This window comes from Eublepharis macularius, chromosome 10 (assembly GCF_028583425.1).
Source record: "Eublepharis macularius isolate TG4126 chromosome 10, MPM_Emac_v1.0, whole genome shotgun sequence".
Taxonomy (NCBI): Eukaryota; Metazoa; Chordata; class Lepidosauria; order Squamata; family Eublepharidae; genus Eublepharis; species Eublepharis macularius.
In genome coordinates this window covers 90,881,151-90,904,610 of record NC_072799.1, presented here as the reverse complement: position 1 = coordinate 90,904,610, position 23,460 = coordinate 90,881,151, and the positions used below count along the sequence as shown (strand labels likewise).

Below are 23,460 nucleotides of genomic sequence, written 5' to 3'. Positions count from 1 at the left end.
TGCCTGCATCTTGACTTGATACTCTCGAGCTCTGACCTATGGACTGGCCTGGCCTTGACTTTTGGATTCTGGACACATCCCTGGCATTTACCTTGTGCTCTGACTACGGACTGGACCTGGCTTCTGAATCTTGAACACTCCTTTAGCTTCGTATTAGTGCTTGGACTATCAGCTTGGGCGGGCCCAGCCCATGACACTAGTGATAAACATCTGCTAAGGGTCCCTGGCCCCAGGGAGGCCCGCCTGGCATCGGCCAGGGCCTTTTTGGTCCTGGCCCCAGCCTGTTGGAACGCTCTAACGAGACCAGGACCCGGCAGGATTTGTTATCCCTCTGCTGAGCCTGCAAGACAGAGCTGTTCCACCAGGTGTATGAGCGGTGCTAGGCGGAGCCCCTTGACCGGTAGATCACAGAATATGCCCTCCCTACTAGCAACTACCTCCATTGAGCACACACAGTCCCCACTAAGATGCTCTGGAGATGGGTGAAGGTCGGTCGGTCGGTCGGTTGCTGTGTCGCTACAAATATGTATATATATCTGTATTTTTAATTGTGTAATTTGGAATGTTTATGGTTTTAACTGGTATTAATTATTTAATGTGTTTTAATTGTACGTGGATATAATCCGCCGTGAGCCTGCTGGTGTGGGGAGGGCGGAACATAAATCGAATAAATAAATAAATAAATAAATAAATATGATTCCCACAGCTTTTGAATGCAGACTGGTTCTGTGTTAGTTAAATATATCAGTTATGGTTATTTGTATTAGTTAAAATATCAGTTATGGCTATTCCAGTTTTATGCTAGGAATGGATAGCTGTGTCCAAGTCACAGAAGGCTTTCATCAATATATTCATCAGTATATAGGTGTTCTTATGTCTTAATAGCTGTAATTCAAATGGTTCTCCCCACCCTCAGCGGATTAACATCCATGAAATCGCAGTGGACGTATGGGTGTTAAGGAAGCTTTTATGAATATTGTTTGTCTGGGACATTGGAATATTTATGAGCATTTCACAATGTCACAACGGCTTAGCCATTGGTAAGGTAGAGTTGGCAGGCAACAAAAAAAAGCCACTTTAAACAAAGTATAGATCTAATGCGGCTAAAGTTGAGTATCTAATTTTGATTTGCTCCAGTAAAGCAAAACCCTCCCTGAAAATTTGAAAATTCAATATTCATTAGATTAGGAATTTCAGACTCTGTGGAATTTTGAGAAAGAATTTTGGATTTTTTTTTCTACACTGGCAGAGGGAATCTGTTAGAATTTAGATTTGTGAGATGGGTTTTGGATTTTTAGAGGCCCCCTCCTTCTTGCAGATTTTAAAATATGATTCCAAAGAAATGAAATGTTTGGGAAAGGGAATGGAAGATTTCACTTTTTGTAGAGGATACAGAAAGGGGGGGGGACCCTTTCTCATAATAGTGTAATTTTCCAAGCTTACTAACATTTATCTCATCATAATGCATTGTGCTGGGTTCCAGGAAGTAGCATCACTTCCGGGAAGAGACATCACTTCCAGGAAGCGGTGTCACTTCTGGGAGTGACGTCATCACTCATTTCCGGGAGCGCATGTGCACACATTGTATAATAGAGAGTTCTACCACCTCTTTTCCCAGAAAAAAAGCCCTGCTCTCACCTATGGTTGGGTGCTGCTTGGAGATCTCAAAACAAAGTTTGAAATCCCACCAATTTAATACTCTTCTATATGAAGAGAGCCAGCTTGACATAGTGGTTAAGACCAGCAGGACTCTAATCTGAAGAACCAGGTTTGATTTCCCCACTCCTCTACTTGAAGCCAGCTGGGTGACCTTGGGGCAGCCACAGCTCTCTCAGAGCTCTCTCAGCCCCACTCACCTCATAGGATGATTGTTGTTATGGGGATAATAATACACTTTGTAAACCGCTCTGAGTGGGCGTTAAGTTGTCCTGAAGGGAGGTGTCTAAATCGAATGTTGTTACTATTATGAGCAGTTTTAACACAGATAGGAGGGACAAAAGATGGGGGGGGGGGAGACTCAAGAGTCAAAAGGGCCAAAATCAATCTCCTTCTAGGTCAACCTCCTGTCCCGTTAATAGGGCTTAACTGGATGTTATTTACCAGGTAAAAGGTATTTACCGCCACGCCATGAAAAACTTCAGCTGCCCATTTCCACATATCAGACCTCCATTATATGGGCAGGAAATTTATCTCCAGGACTGTTAGCCAATCTACCGATTTCCTACAGATCAACTCATACAAATCTAGGCTGCAGTGTTACAAGCAGAGATTGAGCAAACCACACAAAGATATTCAGGCAGCAAACAGCAAATAAGGTTTTTTAAAAATTTATTTAGAAATTGAGTGTTGGAAGGCAATGTTAACAGGCCTTACTAGAAACATCATCATAGGTAAAAAGGCCTTCAACTCTACCACGTGTGACGACTGATCCTCTGATTTTCTCCCAAGCTAGTTTTTTAAAATATTACCCTCAAAAGGCAATAAACATTAACTACTGTAGGCCAGTTTTATGAATTCACCCCAGAAAAGAATACAGTTTTGAGCCCCACAGTGCCCGCAGGCAAAATGAACCCTTTTACAAGTCTACATAATCTGTTTTGCTTTCAGGGAGTGAATCACATGTGACTGAATAGAAGAATCGGGCCTATGAATTTTGCATGATATTCTATAGCTTCTAGGAACCAATTACTTGCTCGCTGCTGCCAAATGATTAGTTTTTTTAAAAAATTAACAATTCAGAGAAAGCAATTCAGTTACCTGTTGTTTGGATGCTTTAGTATGGGCACCGGGAGACAATTTTTTTTTAAAAGGAAACCCAGAAAAATGCAAGAAAAGCTGATTGGTTTTGTGATGACCATAAGGAAAGAGCTCATGAAGGCAACTTAGGAGAAATTCTATATATTTAATGCAATAAAGTTACAAAGTTTAAATTGGCTTACAAAGCAAGTATGAACACTACAGTTTTGGGAGCCTGTTTAGCAAAAGTTATTACACTGGCTGAATATTTTTAAAAGTTTAAATTGTTGATGCTTTATGGGAAATGTATAGATGTGTGCTGAAAATGGGGGCGGGCAGTATTTACAGACTTAAAAGTTATCTCAGAAGCAACTAGAATTTTTTAAAAAAATAATTCCCAGGTCTCATCATGCTCTTCATCACGAGTATGTTTAGATCTCACTCACCTGTAAACCCATGTCATCCAAATTTTATTGGGTTTGATCTTGTTTACTCTTGGGAGACTCTTTTTTCCCCAGAGTTGTTGTAACCGGGAAAGTACCACAAGACCCCTTTTTATAATTGTGTGTGGTCCATATTCCCAAATGTGGAGATTCCTTTTAATAAAGGGGCTGGTTTTTGTTAATTAATTTGTATGCTCTCTCACACTGACAAGTAACTGTCAAGATCAAACTGGAACAGAGAGGTCAGTGTATGCAGAACTCTACTAAAATCAACAGATTCCTCTTCTTCTAGCCTAGACAAGAAGGTCACCACAGCTTGCCCTTTCCAGCAAAAGAGCTGTGCAAAATCCAGCAGAGAGACGGTTCACCAAGCCACATGCTTAGTTGACTCACAAGGACAAAATGCCCCTAATTTTCTAGCCTGTTTGTTGAGTAGAGGAATACATTGCATGTAGACTGAGGCAGAAGCCTAAGAATTATTCTCACTTTTCCCAAACCATTTGGGAACTTCAGTAGAACTTCAGAGAAACATCATCTTAAGACCTCCCCTTTGCTCAAATCAAAAGAAAATACCACAGTGCCAACAGTATGAAATTTTTTTGGCTTTCCACTGCAGTCTTAAGACACAACAGTCCACAATATACTGACTGACACCATCCAGTACATTTCAGATGCTGACCTGATCACTGAACATAATAAAAAATCTAGGTTGGATCCAACCAGTTTTATTGCTCACTGAATTCTCTCCCTTACTACAGCCCCCATCCCTCATGGCACTTATCCATGCAGGTTCCTTGATTCCCAGCATAGCCTTTTTTGGTGGTCAAAGGAGACCCCTCCACCTATTTTCACAAACAGAAAATCTGGTTGGATCTAACTCTCTTCACATCAGCCAAAGACTGAATTGCATCATGCAATTCAACTATCTTATTTTGGTAGGCATACAGTTGCCAGATTTTCAATGGATGGCCTTAGCCACTGTTTCCTGTACAGAGATTTGCTGGCGGTGATAATCCCTTTCTCTATTCTCTGAAAAGCTTTCCTTGCTGATTTCTGCATATCCAGAAGCTGATAGAAACACAGGAACAGATCTGGCTTTTTCAGATCCCTCGACCGATAAAAGCACATGCCATCCTGTTTCTAACTCGGATTAGATTCTGATTTCAGGAAATGACACACAGCTGCCTGAATTCTACTTGAACATAATAGAGTTTAATCACAGCTTGTTCACACATTGCGCTTGCCAGATGGTATTCCACCCAAATCCTAAAGTTTGCCCCTGCCTCGGACTGCAACCTGGGCTAGTGGGCTGCATTATTCAGGTGCTAATAAATATGCCTAAAACCTAATTAATTCCCATTTCTGAGCTTTAGAGCAGCTCCCTTTAGGCTGTATTTACTCAAAAGAAAGACTAGGGATTTTCTCCCACGTCTGCCATCAAGAAAAAAAATCGTTTCTTATTTACTGTAATAAAAACCTTTTATGTATAGCATTCTTTGTTGCCGGGGGGGGGGGGGGTTGTCTTACATTCTGGGCCATCTTCCATTTGAGTAAACATGGTACTGAGTACTTCTAAAACCGCAAAACAATGTAAATAAGATACACTGGTTATTTAACAATACTTCCCCAGCAGCAAAATATGCCAGAGCTAATGGCAAATTTTGGCAGAGCGATTCTGCTTGGATGACGTAGTTTTATTTCTGGGTCAGTCTCAATGGTCTGAGGTGCCACCTTACAGGAAGGTTTCTCATCTGGAGATCTGCTTCCAATCACAGTTTAAAGGAAGGCAATTTCCTTTAGGCAAATCAAGCTACATTAAATTAAAAGGGAATTTTTGAACTTCCAATTAACCCGGACTGTTTCCATTCGTGAGAATTTTGTGAATAAACAGTCTCAATAGCTGAACTGATAACAAAATTAAAATGATCTACTCTGAACTCTCTTCCTCCACCTCATGTTTCAGCTCTCCTCACAGTTATGCTGAATTAATCCTTTCTTCTTTCTCTTGTTTCATTTGCCAAGCGGAGTGCCCTATTGACCTTGCCTAACCCCTTCACATGCCAACATCTCCCCCACAATTATTTCCTCCTCTTCATTACTTCAGCTCCCAAGTCCTTTTCTTTAGATGCCTTCTCCATGATATTCAAACATGCCCCTGCATCTCACATGCCCCAGCAGCCATCCATTGGACCCACCTCCCTCTTCAGGTCCCACCTGAGTTCCCTTCCATCTTTGGCTGCAAATGCTTACTCCCACTGTTAACTTTCTCTCTTGACCTTCTACAATGTAGGTTCTGCCTTCCACCGAAAACTGCCAGCACCAACACCCTGCCAAATCCAAAGTCTCTATACTGTCCTCATTTTCTGCTGCCTTCGATACAATTCATTCCTGCTTGAATCCTTTCACATCTTGGGTTTTCATTACTCTGTCCTCAGAAGATTTGCTTCCTACCTGACATTTCTCATTCATTGTTTCCAAGCTTTTCCTTTCTCTGTTGAGGGTTCCCCCAGAAGTCTGTCCTTGGCCCTCTTCTATCTCCTCTCTCCACACTATGTCTGCATGACATCACCCCATACTCATGGCTTTAAGTACCACCTACGCGCCAATAATATGGAGTTCTACCTCTTCCCTGAATTGCCTTTCTACATCCAGTTCCACATTTCTAATCACCTGTTATGCTTGCATTTGGATGTCTCCTTGCTGGCTCAGTCTCAGAATGGTCAAGGCTGAAATTCTGATCTTCCTCCCATGCATTCCTCTCTACGTCCATTGACAATGTCACCATCCACCATGGATTTATCTTTGACTTTTCTCTTGCTTTTGCGGGCTCAGTCAGCCGCTAGGTCATATTGCCCTTCCTTTCCACTGACTCAGTAAAAGCGCTGGTTCATGCTGTGGGCATCTCTCACTGTAACCTCCTCCCCTCTGTCCCATCATGGATGCCCCTCAACTCCCTCCCCTCTATTAACCATTGCATTGGTCTCTCATGCTCACATTGCGACATCCCTCCGTAAGCTCCTCCTGACTGCGCTCTCCTGCCATCCCCTCCAGTCACTGAAAGTATGCCATGGCCTTGCCCCTGCTCTTTACTCCTCCTCTCTTTGAAAGGAAACAGTGGCAGGCACAGCCGGCCCTTCCACTACAGCCAATGTCTAACACTATCCTTCCACACACATTTGGCGACCATTAAACTAGTAAGATGTAATGCATGCGAAATGAACTAAATACCGTGCGTGCCTCTTCTGCACCGTTTTCCCTCTGAATGAGAGTTGCTGGAAATTCAGGGATGGGTTTCAGAGCCTTCCTTTTGGCTTTTTCCGTTTGGATGTTAGTGAAATAGTTGACTGCTGCAAATTCAATCAGGGCAGAAAACACAAAGGCGAAACACACCGCGATGAACCAGTCCATGGCGGTGGCGTAGGAAACTTTGGGTAAGGAATGCCTCGCGCTGATGCTGAGCGTTGTCATGGTCAAAACTGTTGTTATTCCTTTAAAAGAAAGGAAACAAAGCAAAACTGGTTGCTGTATTCATGCAATTCAGAATAAAGTCTTATTTTTAAATCCTCCTAAGCATTTGGGGTCACAGATCCTAAAAGGGTACAAAAGAAAGGAACAATGTAAAATGTATGTCAGTTTATACTCTATGTATTTTCCTATAGCAAGAGATCAATTGCTTTAAATGGTTCCGATACTATCCCTCCCCATTTTCTTTGAGAGTTTCACTGCGGTCATTTAGACCCCATTTGAATGGAGGAATGAAAACCCCGTGTATTTCCAAGTGAACGGTTTCTTATCAGCACATTAAGCAGATTATGTCAATATATGGCAATTACGTAAAAGGTTATATCCTACTGTAAGACAATTGCTTAATTTGGAAATGTACACATTTTATTTTAAAGGGACCTTGCAGATTAGTGTAGTAATTCTGAATTCTTGACAATGCTCAATGGATAATTCTTAACAGACTCTCGATGAGCGTGCTCACGGATGCGCAGCCGAGAAGTACTCACTCAGATACCTTATTGTACATATTAACCTCTAATGTATGCTATTATAAAAGCAGGCCTTTTAAAAAAGAGAAAATCAGATGGCTCAATGGGCACGTGAGTGCTAAACCTTGCGAATGTTCCCGTTACTCACAAAGTGAACTAGTGATGCCTGGTTTAAAGGACACAACTGACTGGTGCTTTGTGAAAACGGCATGATTGTCACTGGGACGGGATTGTGGTTCAATGGTGCAGCATCTGCCTTGCGCCCAAAAGATCCCCGGTTCAGTCTTTAGCCTCTCCAGCTGAAAAGATCAAGTAGAAGGCAACGTGCAATATCCCGGGTACCTGCTGCCAGTCGGAGCAGAGAATCCAGATCTTGGTGGCCCAGCGGTCTGGCTGCTTGTATGGCAGCTTCGAATGTGTGAGCCGTCTTTAGCTAAACAATTCTTAACTAAACTATTGCTTTCTTATGTAGGAAGAGGTAAAGGATGTGATGGAAACAAAATAAGTTCAATGCCAAAGTATGTTCAGGAAGTTTTCAGGCAAAACAACAATAGCCTTTAACAATCAGTTGTCAGCAAGCTGCACGTGCAGTTGAATGTAGTGAGAATACGGCAATACAACAGACCCTATTTTTGAATACTGTCCTTTGGAAAATTATGCAGCAAACAGAAAGATCGCATAGTAGGCAGTGTCCAGAGCTAGTCTTCTTCAGGCAGGTAGATCGTTCTGTGTGGGTCAGTATTTTAGAATCATAGCCCCCACGGGAAATCTGAAGTAACAGTCTACTGAAACAATAAAATCTAACATTTCAGGACTTTATCACCTCATTTTGTTACACCTGATCTCAGATGCAGCCTGAGTGTTGATAGTTGAGGGTAACACATAAACATAATGCCAGGAACCAGTTTGGGACAGTGAGAGGGTAGGAAGGAGATAACATATGGTGTGCCAGTGCAGGGGGGGGGGGAGGGAACCAAGTTGTTTCAGAAACCCAGGGCGTTACATCAGTGCAACTGTGCCCTATAAAACTTTCCACAAGTCAAAGGTGGGCAGAGAGAGGCATGAAAAGGAGTGTGATGGGCAAGTAAGAAAACCAAATCCTGTCCTACCCAAGGCATGATATCTAAGGATACTAGTTACACCAGTGCAAATGCTGGACGTGAAACAGATAAATGGCAAAACCAAATCTTCTACCTCTGTACTAAAGTATTTATTCAAGGAATATACATGGCATATTCCTGGGAGAAGGGAAGGACAACACCTAATGATATGATCCAATAACATAAAACCCAACAGAAAAAAAATATTTAAAAGCCTAAAATCCAACACTACAGCCAGTAAAAGCAAAGTTACAACCCCATTGACCAAGTGGAGGAGAGAAGGTGAGAAAGCTGGATTCAAGCAGAACAAATCAACAGACTCAATCAAAGGCTTAGGCTGATAAAAAAGATTCAGCCTGCAGTCTGAAAATCAGAACATTATGTGGGTAGAGGGAATTCCAGAAGTGGGGAGCCACCACAGGGAAGTCCCCTCTCTCCCTGGCCCAGCACAATCCACCCAAAAGTCCCTTTGGCTCAGCTCCCTTTCACTTCAACAAGACTCAGGGCAGGAGAACTTTCCAGGGGATTGCCCCTCTACGCCAGATCCACCTCCCAGTTGGCCCTTCCGGATGATGCTCTGCTCACCTTCCACCACAGTCAGTTAGCACCTGAACTTGCCTCCAGGTAGGGAGCCCTCAAAAACGCGAGTCCCTCAAATGGACTGCAGGAACACAGCTGCAGGAGAGGCCCCTAAAACACTGTTAGCACCCCCCCTGAAGAAAGGATGTCTCTTCGTTGATGGTCAGAAGTCTTTTGCTGCCAGTTGACGAGATTTTTTTTTATTTTAAAAAATGCCATCACATAGGATAATTTTTTTTAAATGGTAGGTGAGATGAGATCCAGTGCATAAATTAATTTCCATGAGTCTCTGTGCACTGGACTGTACCTTCAGCAGGGCTGCAACAAGCTGGCTGGGGCTGACAACTGACCTGTGGAGTGCTGGGGGAGAGAAAGCAGGTTTCTCCCTTGGGTACGGCTGCCTGAACTGCCCACCACCTTTCCTTACTCCTTTGCCCTGGCTTAATTCGCTCCCGCAGGGCCAAGCTAGAAGTGACGAATTACGCTTGAATGGCAAGTGAACAGACTCACGTGTATTCCTCCCTGTTCACTTGCGCTCCACTTGCACTCCACTCGGTAGCGCAAGCGGAGCGCAAGTGAACAGGGAGGAATACACGTGAGTCTGTTCACTTGCCATTCAAGTGTAATTCGTCACTTCTAGCTTGGTCCTCGGACGAGTATTTTTTCTCATCACAACCAGCAGCCTCTCCAGTCTTTTTAAGGTTCTTAAGTCAGATCATTTCCATGTAGTTCTGACCCTGACAACTCTCCATTAAGAGCTAAAAAAGGTGGGGCGGGGGGAGAAGATGACGCAAACGCACCAAGCGACTGCATTTCCTGTTTCCTATTTGCATGCTCAGAGCCCCATCCCTCTGTTCCTCCAATCAGGTTCCTCAAAAACCTGGCTGGTTCCAATTTTGCACAGGAAATAAAAATGACCACCCTGACCAAGGAACTTTTCGCACTCGGATCTTAAAGCATGTCCGTACTTGTTCCGCGCCCCATGTTTGCAGGGGTTTCACACTTGCAAGCTAGTCATGGGACATCGTGCCACTCCCCACCCCCATCACCCCATTTTTTCTCCCTGCGGACATACTGCAATGTTAGGTTTTAATCAGCTGCCCAGTCGGGGCTGACCCGATTAATGCCAGTGTGAACATTTTGCAGCGGTTCCCCCGCCTCCTTTTCCCTGGGAGCTGATTGGTTTGTGTGGAATTAAAAGTCAGCTCTCTGAACTCCTTTTCCACCATTTTTTGGCCACTCTGCAGCCCTCCCATGCAAGCAGAATGGGCTCACAGCAGCTCAGCTGGGGCAGCTGCTCTCCTCTGCAGCCCTCCTGTTAACCACCCAACCCCACCCCACTCTTCCCAAGGGTAAGGCAGGATTTCCCTCCCCAGGGGTAAGGCACGGTGGGGGGGGGGGGGGAGCAGATTCATACCCACTCCTGGCTCAGATGTGACATGCCAAGCCACAGCTTGGCTGAGGTGCCCACTCTCCTGGTGGGGGGGGCACCCACTCTCCATGGTGAGGGGGAGTCTGCTCCCCCCCCCACCATGCCTTACCCTTGGGGAGGGAACTCCTGCCTTACCCCCGGGAAGAGTGAGGTGGAGGTGGGTGGTTGAAGGGGGAGCATGGGGTGCCTTGTTGGTCAGAAGATGTAGTAATGTAGAAACATTATCATGCACATTCAAAGTTTTTTTTAAAAGTGACGTGCACTGCAATGCCCCGAAAGCCCGAACCTGAACAGAGGCTTCGAAGCAGGTTTGAAAGAAATCACAAGAGGCCAAATCGAAACTGCTGGGAACAGTGTGAAAGGAGCGGTGCCAAGCCGAAGCCACTGCAATCGCCCCGACTGCTCAGAAATGGCGCTTTAAACTGTAGGTGCGAAAGGGGCCCAAGTATATCTCTGTTAATTGAAATTGGCCCAGGTAAGTCCTCTGGGGCAGGGGTTTGTGCATCAAATAGGACTGCCAACTTGGCAAGGGAAATGGCAGGTGAGTTGGAGGTTCCGCCTAAGAAAGGCAGTGTTTGGGGGACACTCAGCAGGGATGTGATTGCATGCTAGGATTTCTGTTTCCCCTAGACTCTATGGCATACCACAAAATCTGCCCCTCAAAGATGCCATTTTCTCCAGAGGAACAGATCCCTGGAAATCAGTTGTAATTCCAATAGTGTGGAAATCAGTTGTAATTCCAAGAGAACTCCAGGCCTAAGGTTGGTAACCCTAGTATCAGCAGTATCGGAGCTTTTTATACAAATGTTTTCAGTCATACAAAAAATCCTGGGTTTGCAGCATCTTCCTGCCTGCCTCAAGAGAGAGAAACGCAAGTAGAAAGATCTCTCGATGTCTGTCTGCTTGGCCCAAATCAAATCGGGCAAGATAAACACAGACCTGAGCGACCCGAAGCTCCTTTCACAAGAATGGGCATGAGGGATGAGCTCTGAATTGCCTTTCTGAGCATGATGGAATTTTCCAAACTTAGCTAAAGGCTGCTAGTGAGAAAATTTCCATAGAAACTAGAGTATTTTAGTAACATTTAGACTTTGGAATGCAACGCTGACAAGCAAATTACTCCTTATTACTGTAAATGCTACAGTACAGAAAATGCATTGCAATGCGGTCATCAACAGCCTTCTCAGAGGAGACAACAAAAGGCAGAAGGACTTTTAACAGGACTCCCCCTCCCTCACAACTCTGCAACCAGAGGTGTGTGATTTGGGATTAATATACCAAATATAAACTCGGATAATGGCGAATTCAGCGTTGTTTGTTTATACTCTGCCTTTCTCTCTGAGATCCAAGGTGGATCACGCAGTGCAAGTGAAATGCAATATGACCAGCAAGTAGGACATTAACTCAGCAAGTACAATAATGAACAACAGGACATTCAGAGAAAACAGATACAACAGGGTGTAGGAGCAGAAATCTGAATATAGTGAATCATATTAGAGAATCCCTAATAAAATTGGGTTATGAAAAATATTAATGCTGGAAAAGATTGAATATATTCAATTTCATCTGTCAAACTCAGTTTAGGCCAGTTTAAAAAGCTGGCCGGCTGCTTATCGGAGCTGTTTTTGTTATTTTGTTTCGGGGGGGGGGGGGGAGTAGCCAATGGATGTGCGTTGGAGAGAGAACTTTTCCTGGTTGTGTTCATTTAAAGACAAGAGCTGCCTGCTTTGCTGCTTGTTAGTAGTGTTCATATATTATTAAGATTTGTTCTTTGGGCAGGGGAAGTTGCTTGAGCAGTGGCTTGCTGTTTACTTGTTGCTTCTTGGAGGAGGAGTCGCTTAAGCAGTGGCGTGCTGTTTATTTACTTGTTGCTTCTTGTGGTGCAGAGTTGCTTAAGCAATCCTTGCGTGCTGTTTATTTACTTGTTTCAGTGTTCCTTGCTTCGGTTTGGTTCTGGAGGGATTCTCTGGTTTCATGTTGGTTCCCTTGCTTCGGTTTGGTTCTGGAGGGATTCTCTGGTTTGATGTTGGTTCCCTTGCTTCGGTTTGGTTCTGGAGGGATTCTCTGGTTTGATGTTGGTTCCCTTGCTTCGGTTTGGTTCTGGAGGGATTCTCTGGTTTGATGTTGGTTCCCTTGCTTCGGTTTGGTTCTGGAGGGATTCTCTGGTTTGATGTTGGTTCCCTTGCTTTAGTTTGGTTCTACTTGACTCTGTGGGTTCAGTGTGTGTTGGGAATGGGATGTGCACTGGGATGGGCTTTTGGCCATGGGCTGCCCCTTTGCTTAAGGTTTCTTTGCCCTGGGAAGCCTTGGGATGTTTACCCACATAAGAAACAAAGGAGAGTCGCTGGGGGCAGCTTGTTCTGGGGTCCACAGAATTGGAACCCGGGGTCCAGTCTTCCAGAAACTTGGGAGAGCCTGTGGTGGACAGGAAGGACTTGGGTACCTGAAGGTTTGGTGGAGCTGGTTTGAAAAATGCCTCCCCCCAGCCCCCGGGGTAGTTTCCCTCATAGGGAACGGCTGAATATATACAGGATTCTCTAAAAGAAACCTGAATCGGAGTATGCAATCTGACCCGGATATCAGGAATAGTCAATATTTATGGTATTCCGGGTATGTAGATCTGAATTATACCTTTTTTATGCACACCCCTACCTGAAACTACTCCCACTATAACTAGGCGTTATTGCCTCACCAAGATGTCATTTAGGGGTGTGCATAATGGAAAAATCGAGCTGAAACAACAACAACAACAGTGTTACACAGACGAGGGTGAAAATTTGAAAGAAAAAGTCATCCTTGAAGAAGAGCTGCACTGAGGAGATCCCAAGTATGTGGAACTCGTTCGTGCCCATTCTGTGACCTCCTGCTGCTGCCGCTGCCGCCCTTCACTTAGGTGACACGGTGCCACCACTGTGACTAAACAAGTCCTCCAAAGGCAGCGGGTCGAGGAACATCAGGAGGAGTTTCATCTGGCCCAGAAAGCCTTCTGGCTCTTTGGCCTTTTCTGATTAAAACTGTTAACCCAGTGTTAAATGACGGGGAGGCAGCAGGCATATACACTGCACACTTGCACACCCAAGTCTTTCCAGATCAGCATTCCACGCGGAAGGACCGATCTGGTCGTACTTTTTATTTTCTGGCACAGCAACAGCACCCTCTCACTCACTGCTTGTCCTCCTGTGATTTCCCCTTTTTCCTTTGCATTCAACTCTGAGTTAACAGGTTTTTGGTCGGAAAGGGAGACTGGCAGCCAGCAACCTGTCCATTTTTGCTAGTAAAAAATAGGCTAAAAAGAGGGCCATCCTCCTCTACTTTCCTTCCCACGAAGGAAAAAGCAACATCTAGCTCTTCCTTTCTCTGTGCTTGGACACACAATACAAACACAGGGTGGTGGGTTCAAAGAGGGAGCCCCAGGCTGCTGCAAAACAGATTGGGGTGAAGAGGATCCACCCCTCATCATGGAAACAAATCTACAAGGCACAGATAAACGTGGCATAACAGCACAACTCAATGGTAATAATTTACTGGCTTTGGCACTAAAACAAGTATTTGTTATAGAGCTTCATTTCCTCAACACCCTCCCCCCTTGAAAAGAGCAGTGTGTGCACACATGCACAGCTGCCCAACACTCCCCTTGATGCATGCTTCCCCCAAGCATTCCTTGGTGTCCATAAATATGGATCCCCATCGTTGTGTGCTCTCAGACTTGATGAATCAATGGCTTACAGGGAGGTTCCGTGGAATTTGGGTTCTGTTGCATGCAAAAACACCTGCCCCAGAGCATAATTTTCCTACCCACCCCTGAAAAGAATAGAGTACATCTGCGCATGCGTGGTCAATGCCTGCTTGCACACAAGCAACAAGCTGAAACTCATGAAAACAAACAAACAAAAGAAAAACCAGATCAGGGCCGATTCCAGATGACTAACCTTAAGGCGCTTCATGCCGTCCTCTTCCGGATCGCGACGGGGAAAATGCGAAAAATCACGTTTCCTCGCGCGAGTTTTGCACGACGACGCGCAAAACTCGCACGAGGAAACACAATTTTTCGCATTTTCCCCGTCGCGATCCGGAAGAGGACGGCATGAAGCGCCTTAAGGTTAGTCATCTGGAATCGGCCCAGATTCGAGCTGGCGCTGCCCCAGCCAGAACAAACCGTAATGGAATGAAATTATTCCAGAATGCCCTGGAACTGAAACGGAAATGGAAATTTTCTCAGTGCACACTCCTAGCTGTCATATCACATCGAGGATCCCACCCCCTTTGCATTTCCCATCCATCGTATCATAGGAGTAAAGGTAAGTTTCATGTGAAGGACCCATTTATCAAAATTTGTTTATCTAGTGTGTTTTTATCCCACCCTATCTCCAAGCAGCTCAGGGGAGCATTCCATTCTCCCGTCCTCCATTTTAACTTCACAACAATAACCGTGTGAGGTAGGTTATGCTGAGAACAGTGATTGCCTAAACGCTACATTACTAGCCCTGTTCACGTTACAGTGAATGTACTGTACATGTACAATGTACATCTGTTTGTAAGGAACAATCAATAGGCATTCACTTTACAAATGAAACCAGGGACCAATACCTTGATAAATGGGGGGGAGGGTTCAGTTACATGTTAACCTATACCCATATCCTACTATATAAAAGGCTAAGTGTATTCAAGACAACTCACTTCCTACCCTGGTGCACCACTAGAGGGCGCTGCTGTGAAGGGAAGCCCAGGCCGAGATCAGGAATGGAGCAGATGGCAATGCCTGCCTACCGCCCTCACCCAGCTGGGATCAGGTGCAGAGCAGGTGGCAATGCCCGCCCACCCTTTACGCAGCTGAGATTAGGCGTGGAACAGGGGGCAATATCCGCCCTCTGCCATCACCCAGCTTGGATCAGGAGCGGAGCAGGTGGAAATGCCCATTCCCTCTTTAACCGGCTTGGATCAGGACCAAAGCAAGTGGCAAAGCCCGCTCCCCCCTTCACCCGACTGAGATCAGAAACTGAGCTGGTGGCAATGCCGCTCCCCACCGTCACGCAGGTGGGATCAGGAGCGGAGCAGATGGCAATGACCGCCCCCCTTCACCTGGCTGGGATCAGCTGCAGAGCAGAAGGAAATGCCCACCCCCCCTTCACCCAGCCAGGATCAGAAGCAGAGCAGGTGGCAATGCCTGTCCCTCTTCATCCAGCTGGGATCAGGAAAGGAGCAGGGGACAATTCCCATCCCCCACCCAGCCTGGATCAGGCACAGGGCAGGAGGCAATGCCCTCCCCCAACTATAACTGGCAAGGATCAGGAGTGCAGCAGGTGGCAATGCCCACCCCCAGACTTCACCCAGCTGGGATCAGGAGCGGAGCATGAAGCAATGCCTGCCCCCCTTCACCCAGCCTGGATCAGATGTGGAGGAGGAGGCAATGCCCCCCCACTTCACCCAGCCGGAATCAGGCACAGAGTAGGAGGCAATGCTCGTCCCTTCTTTACTCCACTGGAATCAGGCATGAAACAGGCAGCAAGGCCCGCTCCTTCAGTCGGCCAGGATCAGGAGTGGAGCAGGTGGCAATGCCCATCTGCCGAAGTCAGGCACAGAGCAGGTGGCAATGCCTGCTTCCCCTTCACCCAGCCAGGATCAGGTGTGGAACAGGAGGCAATGTCCGCCCCCCATTCACCCGGCCAGGATCAGGTGCAGAGAAGGTGGCCATGCCTGCCCCCTGTCTTCATCCGGCGGGGATCAGTGATGGAGGAGGAGGAGGGAATGCCCACCTGGCCACCCTCCCCTTTCTAGAGCCCGTTGTATTTTTCCCCACAATGGGCTTTGTTGCTAGTTGAACAAAACAGGAGAAATACTCATCACATGAATAAAAAAGAATCAAGTGTAACCTGTACACAGATTGTACATGTGTTCAATGTAACTTGTAAACAGGGCTAATATCATTTCTTCAGGGGGGATGCTAACAGTATTTTTATTTTGATGGCAGGTTGAGGTGGTACTGGTGAGTGCCGTCAAGCTGCAGCCAACTTATAGTGACCCCTGCAGGGGTTTTCAAGGCAAGACATGTTTAGAGTTGGTTTGCGCCACTGCATTGCTATGTGCATAGCAACCCTGGTCTTCCTTGGGGGTCTCCCACTGAAGTACTAAGAAAGGCTGACTCTGCTTAGCTTCAGACATCTAAACAGCCTGGGCTATCCTGCTCAGGGTTCAAGTTCAAGTTTCATTTTTATGGTCTTAAGACAAGCATACAAATTAATGAAGCAAGGATACAATAAAGGGAAAAAAACTGACTTTTAAAATGCAATTCCTGTAGTTTAGAAAGAGATGCACAAAATTTAGCAAGGTGTAATCCTAAAATTTTTATCAGTTAAAAACCAGTGGAGCCTTGCATTATTAGTGGTTATATGACTGGGGATCATATCGAGTAACGGGGTAATAAATCTGAGACGAATCTCCCTATAAAATGGACAACTAAAAAACATATGAGACTTGACCTCACCGTTTTATTCCTTTTTATTCTTCAGGGCCTTCACAATGGGTTGCGGTTTCTGCTTGTTGAGAGGATTCGACTGTCTTTGATTAGATTTTATTTTATTTTCACCTGCTTCACTTGTTTAATTTCTTGTGTTTTTAAATTTTTGCTTGATATTACTGTACCCCACTATGGGGGTGTTTTGATATGAAAAAGAAACGTAGGCATTCTTAAGTGAAATGACATACATTTCTGTTCACTGTTCTGAAGCACTATAGAAACCTGCAAAACCTGTTTGACCAGAAGTGGTGAAGGGAAGGGGGAACGAGGGTTTGCACCGAACCTAGCAACGGCATCCTTTTTTTTCTTTTTGCCTCCTCCCAGAAGTCCAAGGGTATAACCTGACACTAGCACTGTACCTGCGCAGCGTTTTACAGAGGATGCTTGGGAGGCAAGGCCTTAAGATTGTTCTTTTCTTTCGCCATTCCTCCCTTGTTTTTAATCATCCATGATGATATATGGTGGTTTTAATCATGATGAAGAGTTCTGGAGACCTCAAAAGCTTGCACAGTTTTGTGTTGTTTTGGTTGCTCCTAATAAAAGGTGGCTTTTAGTTTTTGGATACAGCGCAAACAATGACACCACATTTTAAAGAAAAGAAATATGATGGGGAGGGGGGATATGTGACACGTACATATTTAGACTTCTCATTCTAATAGAAAGGCGTCCCCTTTAGACCCTCACCAGTTTTCATCTTAACCTGTTACATTTTTTCCTCCAAAATGTACAGTAAAAATGTAATAGGTCTTTCAGCTCAGTGGCCTCCACTTGATTAATCCTTCTCCGATGCATGATAAAGTGAGGTCTCGGGAGATATCTTCTTCAGAAGCCTGCTTTCTCCACCCTTGCATTCTCCACTCCTGCACCAGGAAGCCAGCACGCGCACACCTAGCGCCCCATGTGCTGCCTCTGCGTGTTTTATCTGCTTTGCTTTCGGTGTCCTCTTCCAAATTGCATTTTAATGTGTTTCATTCTAATATCCAGTAATCGATGTTCCTAATTGCTTTTTCAATTCACTCTCATCAAGGCAGGAGAAGAATGGAGAGAGTATCAGTAAGCCTGACATTATAAATTCAGGCCTGAGGGCACCCTCCTTACATAGGCAAATCTTCCATTCATCTCAATAGGCCTCCTCTTGAGACAGGCAACAAAAGGTGAATTCATAATGAGGCAAACAGGGCTTCAGAGAAAGAAATTCTGAAAAGGCATTATATATACATACATTTGTCAACTGAGTCTTCTGTCCCAAAGACTCCAGAAAACATTTGTGGTTCTCCATTCTCCATCTTTCCAACAACCCTGAGAGGTCAGCTAAGCTGAGAGAGTGAGTGGCTGGTCACATATCACCTATCAAGCTTCCATGGTAGAGTATGGACTTGAACACAGACCTCTCAAATTCTAATCTAGCCCTTGAACCACTACACTGAGCCATACTGGCTCTTCCTTCATGTAGGGTCTCAGTGGAGGGATCCCTCCTGCTGATTACTTCTGTTGTCCAACATAGCTCTGAGTGCAGTGGGAGGAAAAAAAGATTGCCAGTGTCTTCCCATGCAGGCACCTCACTCCAGGTACAACCCGGAAGTGGCAATGGGTAGCTCTAGAAATTGACAGGATTCAATGATAAATCCATAGAATTCACCACAGAGTTTCTGGCAATTCCTAGAGCTACCCATTGCCACTTCCGGGTTGTACCTGGAAGTGACATAGTGATATCGGCACTGGGCTCAGCCTGGCAACCATATGTCATACCCAGCATCTTACCCAAGATCTGAAATGATATTGCATTCATTTCAAAGGAACAAGATGTGTCTTCAGTGTCTGCCCACTTGCAGCGGAGCGTCTAAGCTCCAATTCCAGTTCTACTTCTCTTCCTCTCTGCTTCCTCCTACCAGACAAAAGACCAATTGCCTCATTGGTAGAAGACAGACCAGACTAGGTTCAATTATAGTATTCACAGGAAGAAGAAATGACAGGAAGGCAGTATAGCGAGATACTGGACTGGGATGGAGTGGCCCTTTCATTTACCCTGAATGGTCCCAGTGGGACATTGCTATAGTTGCCAACCTCCAGGTGAGACCTGTAGATCTTCTGGCTATAGAGATTACTTTCCCTGGAGAAAATGGCAACTCTGGAAGGTGAATTCTATGGCATTATATCCTGCTGAGGTCCCTCCCCCTACCCAAATTCTACCCTCCCTGGTCTCTGCCCCCAAATCACCAAGAATTTCCCAAGCCAGAGTTAGCAACCCTAGACGATGCCCTGAAGGCCTGCTGGTGGTTAGGACCGAACAGAGCTGAGTCCACGGGGCACTCGTAGCGCTGCAGGAACCATTCAGCTCAGAGCGGTCCGGTCACAATGGCTGCAGCCTGCACTCAATTGTCCCCATTCACACCATCGTATCCAGGTTCCAAGCCAAGGGTCCTCTGTATGATGGGAGCCGCTCGACTCAGCTTGCCCAGGGCTGTTTTATCATCCTCACCCACCACCACAGAGAAGCTGGAGTGCAGGTGCAGCAAGTCAAAACTGAATAAGCAGCAGCCGCCGCCTCTGAACACATTTTTACAGAGAATCTTGAATGCCTTTAACCCAATTGTGTTTAAATGGCAATCAACACTAAATAAATGTTAGCATCCAACTCAAAGAATTTACATTTGAAACAGCAATTCAGAAGATCCTATACAAATTACTCATCTGCCTTTGTGGATCTGTCCCAATTATGCAATGACACTTTCCAGCAAAGCCCCAAGGCCTCGAGTGCATTAGGGGCCCCACCACTCCTGAGGCCTTGAGGCACACTGAAGTGAAACTCAGGGAATTACCAAGTGGTACTAGTATTTATTTAGAAGCAAAACTAGTCATTACCATCTTAGCTCCAAGGTTCACAAAGCCAGGAGAAGCCCCTTAGCTACGCTACAGCCACTTCCTATTACTAGTTGGGAGACTTTACGCTTGCTACTTTCCAGAGGAAAGGGTTAGATGGGTTGCTGTGTTGGTCTGTAGTAGAACAGCAGGACTGGAGTCCAGTGGTGCCATAGAGATTGTCTGAAGAAGGGAGCTCTGACACTCAAAAGCTTACACCCTGGAAATCTTGTTGGTCTCTAAGGTGCCACTGGACTCAAATCCTGCTTTCCAGAGAGATCTGAGCTGACTCTGGAAACAGAATATGAGGACACCCAAGCTTCTAAGCCAGAATCTTTCAACTGCTTAAATCACTGCACATTCCACTCATCCCAACCTTCCGCTCAAATAAATGGTCCTTCTCGTCCTTCTGTTTCAAGGACCACCTCAGCCACAATCACCACCGCCTCTGCAGTACAGGCAGCAGGAACAATGAGTTTCTGGGCGTGTTCTGCAGCTCCCTAGGAAGTATAAAGCATGAAGTGCCTCATCTGCATCTAGTTAGCTTGTTAGCTGGGCTAGTACAAGACTACATATGCAAAGGCTGCAGCGCTGGCAGGTTCTAGAAACAAGAAGTGTGCTGCTGTGCAAATCCAGTAACAAGAACAGAGAGGTCTCGGCTCCTAAGAAAGCAGGTACCAAACCCTGGGGAAGCATACTGAAGACAGAAACCCAGTTTGGTTCTGCCTAGTGTTGACTACCACAGACACAACGGCCAGCTCTTGAGATCTGTCTCCCTATGACAATTTAATGTTACATTCTACCACAACCAAGTAGCAGGACTCAGAGCAGAGTTTTCCAGACACAGTGGATTCTGTTCTCAGTGGATTTCATTAACCTTAATGGACCAAAATAAATGGGCTGCAATGATGAGAAAGCAGCAAAGACATAAATGTGCATTGCATGTATCTGATGGAAAGGTACAAAATTGATTTGGTGAATTACTATATACAAGAAAGACATTAAAATGTAACAATGGATTACCTACTCACTGCCAAACTTGCTCAGATTTATGCAAAAAGATTTCCCAGGATAGCTATTGCATGAACTGCAAAGAGAGACAGCTGAATCCCAGTCCAAGCACAGAAAGCTGAACTGAATGTGAAGCAGTGAGAAAAATTAGTCCTAAGAAAAACCTGTTCCCTCTACCCCTGCCATGCGATTACAAAGAACAGCAGTGGCTCCCTTTAGTATCCTTTAATTTTTGATTATGTTATACCTGAACGGCCCTGACCTGGATAGCTCAGGTGAGTCTGATCTCATTAGATCTTGGTTAGTAATTGGGTGGGAGACCTCCAACGAAGACCAGGGTTGTAGAGGCAGGCAATCACAAACCACCTCTTGCCATGAAAACCCCACCAGGGGTCGCCATAAATCAGCGATGACTCTCCACCCCCACATACCTGAATAGCTGCCATTCGGTTTTGTATTGCATTTGGGCGTGCTACTGCACTGAAAGCAAAATGTACCCCCCAACATGGCCCCTAGCTTAACAATTATGGAGTGTCACAGGAAATACAAAATGTCACCCTGGGCTTCCATGCTACATAGGGATCCTCTCTCCATCCTTCTTCTGCCATCCCTGCCTGTCACAGTAGCAGGTGATACACTAATTACAGAGAAGATGAAAGACACAGAAGGTATTTTCTGCACTTACCAAAAACAGTTCTGGCAGGAACAGACTCCTTATTGATCCAAAATGAAACCTGGGAAAGGATCACAGTCATGATGCACGGGATATACGTCTGTATCATGAAATAACCCATTTTCCGTCGGAGATGGAAGTATACTGTCATAACAATATATTCTCCTACAAAAAAAATGAAAACAATGTTTTGTGCTCTATAAGCAATATTTTGTCTATTTCAAAACACCCAGTATTAAATATAAGGGGCAAAAACTCACAATCCACATGGTATTTATGGGGACAGATCAAGATGGGTAGCTGTGTTTGCCTGCCTGTAGCAGCAGAAAAGAGCAAGAGTCCAGTAGCACCTGTAAGACGAACAACATTTGTGGTAGGGTATAAGCTTTCACGAGTCACAGATCACTCCAAAGCTCATACCCTACTACACTTTGAAAACTCATACCGTCGCAAATTTTGTTAATCTTATAGGTGTTACTGGACTCTTACTCTTTTTGACTATCACGTTGTATTCACTTGGCCTGAAACCACACGATGCTCTTATGTTGTTAAAGCTCTATCAGTTGCAGCTCAGTCAGTGCCTCATCTGAGAGACTATTTTAAGCCCTTCAGGGTTTTGTGAACGTACATCAGGATATATAATATAAAATATATAATGATAAATGAAAGCCACATTGAGTCAATACATCTATAAATGCTATCCAGGAGGAAGAATGTCAATGTGAATGATTAGGCACTGTTCAATCATTCCTTATGCTTTGTTCGCCTATCCTTAACCAGGGTCAGGGCCTTTTCAGCTCTGGCTCCGGTCTGCTGGAATGCACTCCAGTTGGAAATTCAGGCCCTGCGGGATCTGTTGCAGTTCCGCAGAGCCTGTAAGATGGTGATGTTCCACCGGGCCTTTGGTTGAGGACCAGCGTCCATTCCCTCTTCCCTCTTTTTTTCTGACCGCCATGCCCTGTTTTCCATCTTGCTCTGGGTGCCATTCCACAGCAGATCCTGTGGAATCTGAGCGTATACCTTTTACAGTGGCCTATGTATTTTAACGACACCTGGAATTGAATTACTGTGATTGGTGATAACTTTTATAGTTTTGTGTGTTTTTAAGACTGTATTTATTGATGTTTATTGATGTTAGCTGCCCTGAGCCCATACGTGGGGAGGGCGTGATATAAATCTAATGAAATGAAATGAAATATATCCTATGGGGAGGGGCTGTGGCTTAGCGGAAAAGCATATGTTTGGCATAAAACAGGTCCCAACCCCTGGTATCTCCACTGAAAAGACCTCCTGTAGAATCTGCTTGGAAAGATCTTTTTCTGTCCAAGACCCTGGTGATCTAGTACCAATCAAAGCTGACAATACTACATTAGACAGACCAGTGATATGACTTGCTATAGCATAGTTTCTGATAAGAATCTTTGATTAGCATTGCCCCCATTGGTTCTCTCCTATAAGCTGGACTTCCACCTACCTTATCTGCTGCTCCATTGGATTAGGTAGGTAGGTAGGTAGGTAGGTAGGTAGGTAGGTAGGTAGGTAGGTAGGTAGGTAGGTAGGTAGGTAAGTAGGTAGGAAGGAAGGAAGGAAGGAAGGAAGGAAGGAAGGAAGGAAGGAAGGAAGGAAGAAAGAAAGAAAGAAAGAAAGAAAGAAAGAAAGAAAGAAAGAAAGAAAGAAAGAAAGAAAGAAAGAAAGAAAGAAAGAAAGAAAGAAAGAAACTTCCGCCCACAAGGCTCCTCTGCTTGGCATGACACTCATGTGCTAGCTGTGCATATATTTAATTATATTTAATTTTATAACTCCAATATCCTGGGCTAGTCCTGGACCAGTGCTTTGGCTCTTGCCCTTTGGCTCATACTGAAAGGCTCTTGCCTTTAGCCCTCTCAAATACCTGCTAACAGAGGAAAACACAGAAGCTCAGCATAGATCTTTCTCAGCTTGCAGTAGATGTTCCCAAGACTTTCCTCAACTCTGCTGCAATAAACACTCATAGCAGAAGGCCCCAATACAATAGCCTATAAAAGACATGCCATCACACTGACACAAATTGTTTGAGGTCCCAAATACAGTAGCTGTAGCTGAACATAGATCCAGAGGAGTTAGCAGTGTTAGTCTGCAGTA

General features: G+C 45.1%; 1 protein-coding gene across 1 annotated transcript in view; it reads right to left on the bottom strand.

The window, feature by feature from the left end:
• Positions 1-23,460, bottom strand: part of GABRA4 (gamma-aminobutyric acid type A receptor subunit alpha4) — an 84,630-nt gene that overhangs the window by 23,837 nt on the left and 37,333 nt on the right. The window contains exons 7-8 of the mRNA XM_054989867.1: positions 21,352-21,504; positions 6,430-6,667 (exon numbers count right to left, since the gene is read on the bottom strand). Of these exons, the coding sequence (XP_054845842.1) occupies positions 6,430-6,667; positions 21,352-21,504 (391 nt within the window). The remainder of the gene's footprint in view (positions 1-6,429; positions 6,668-21,351; positions 21,505-23,460) is intronic.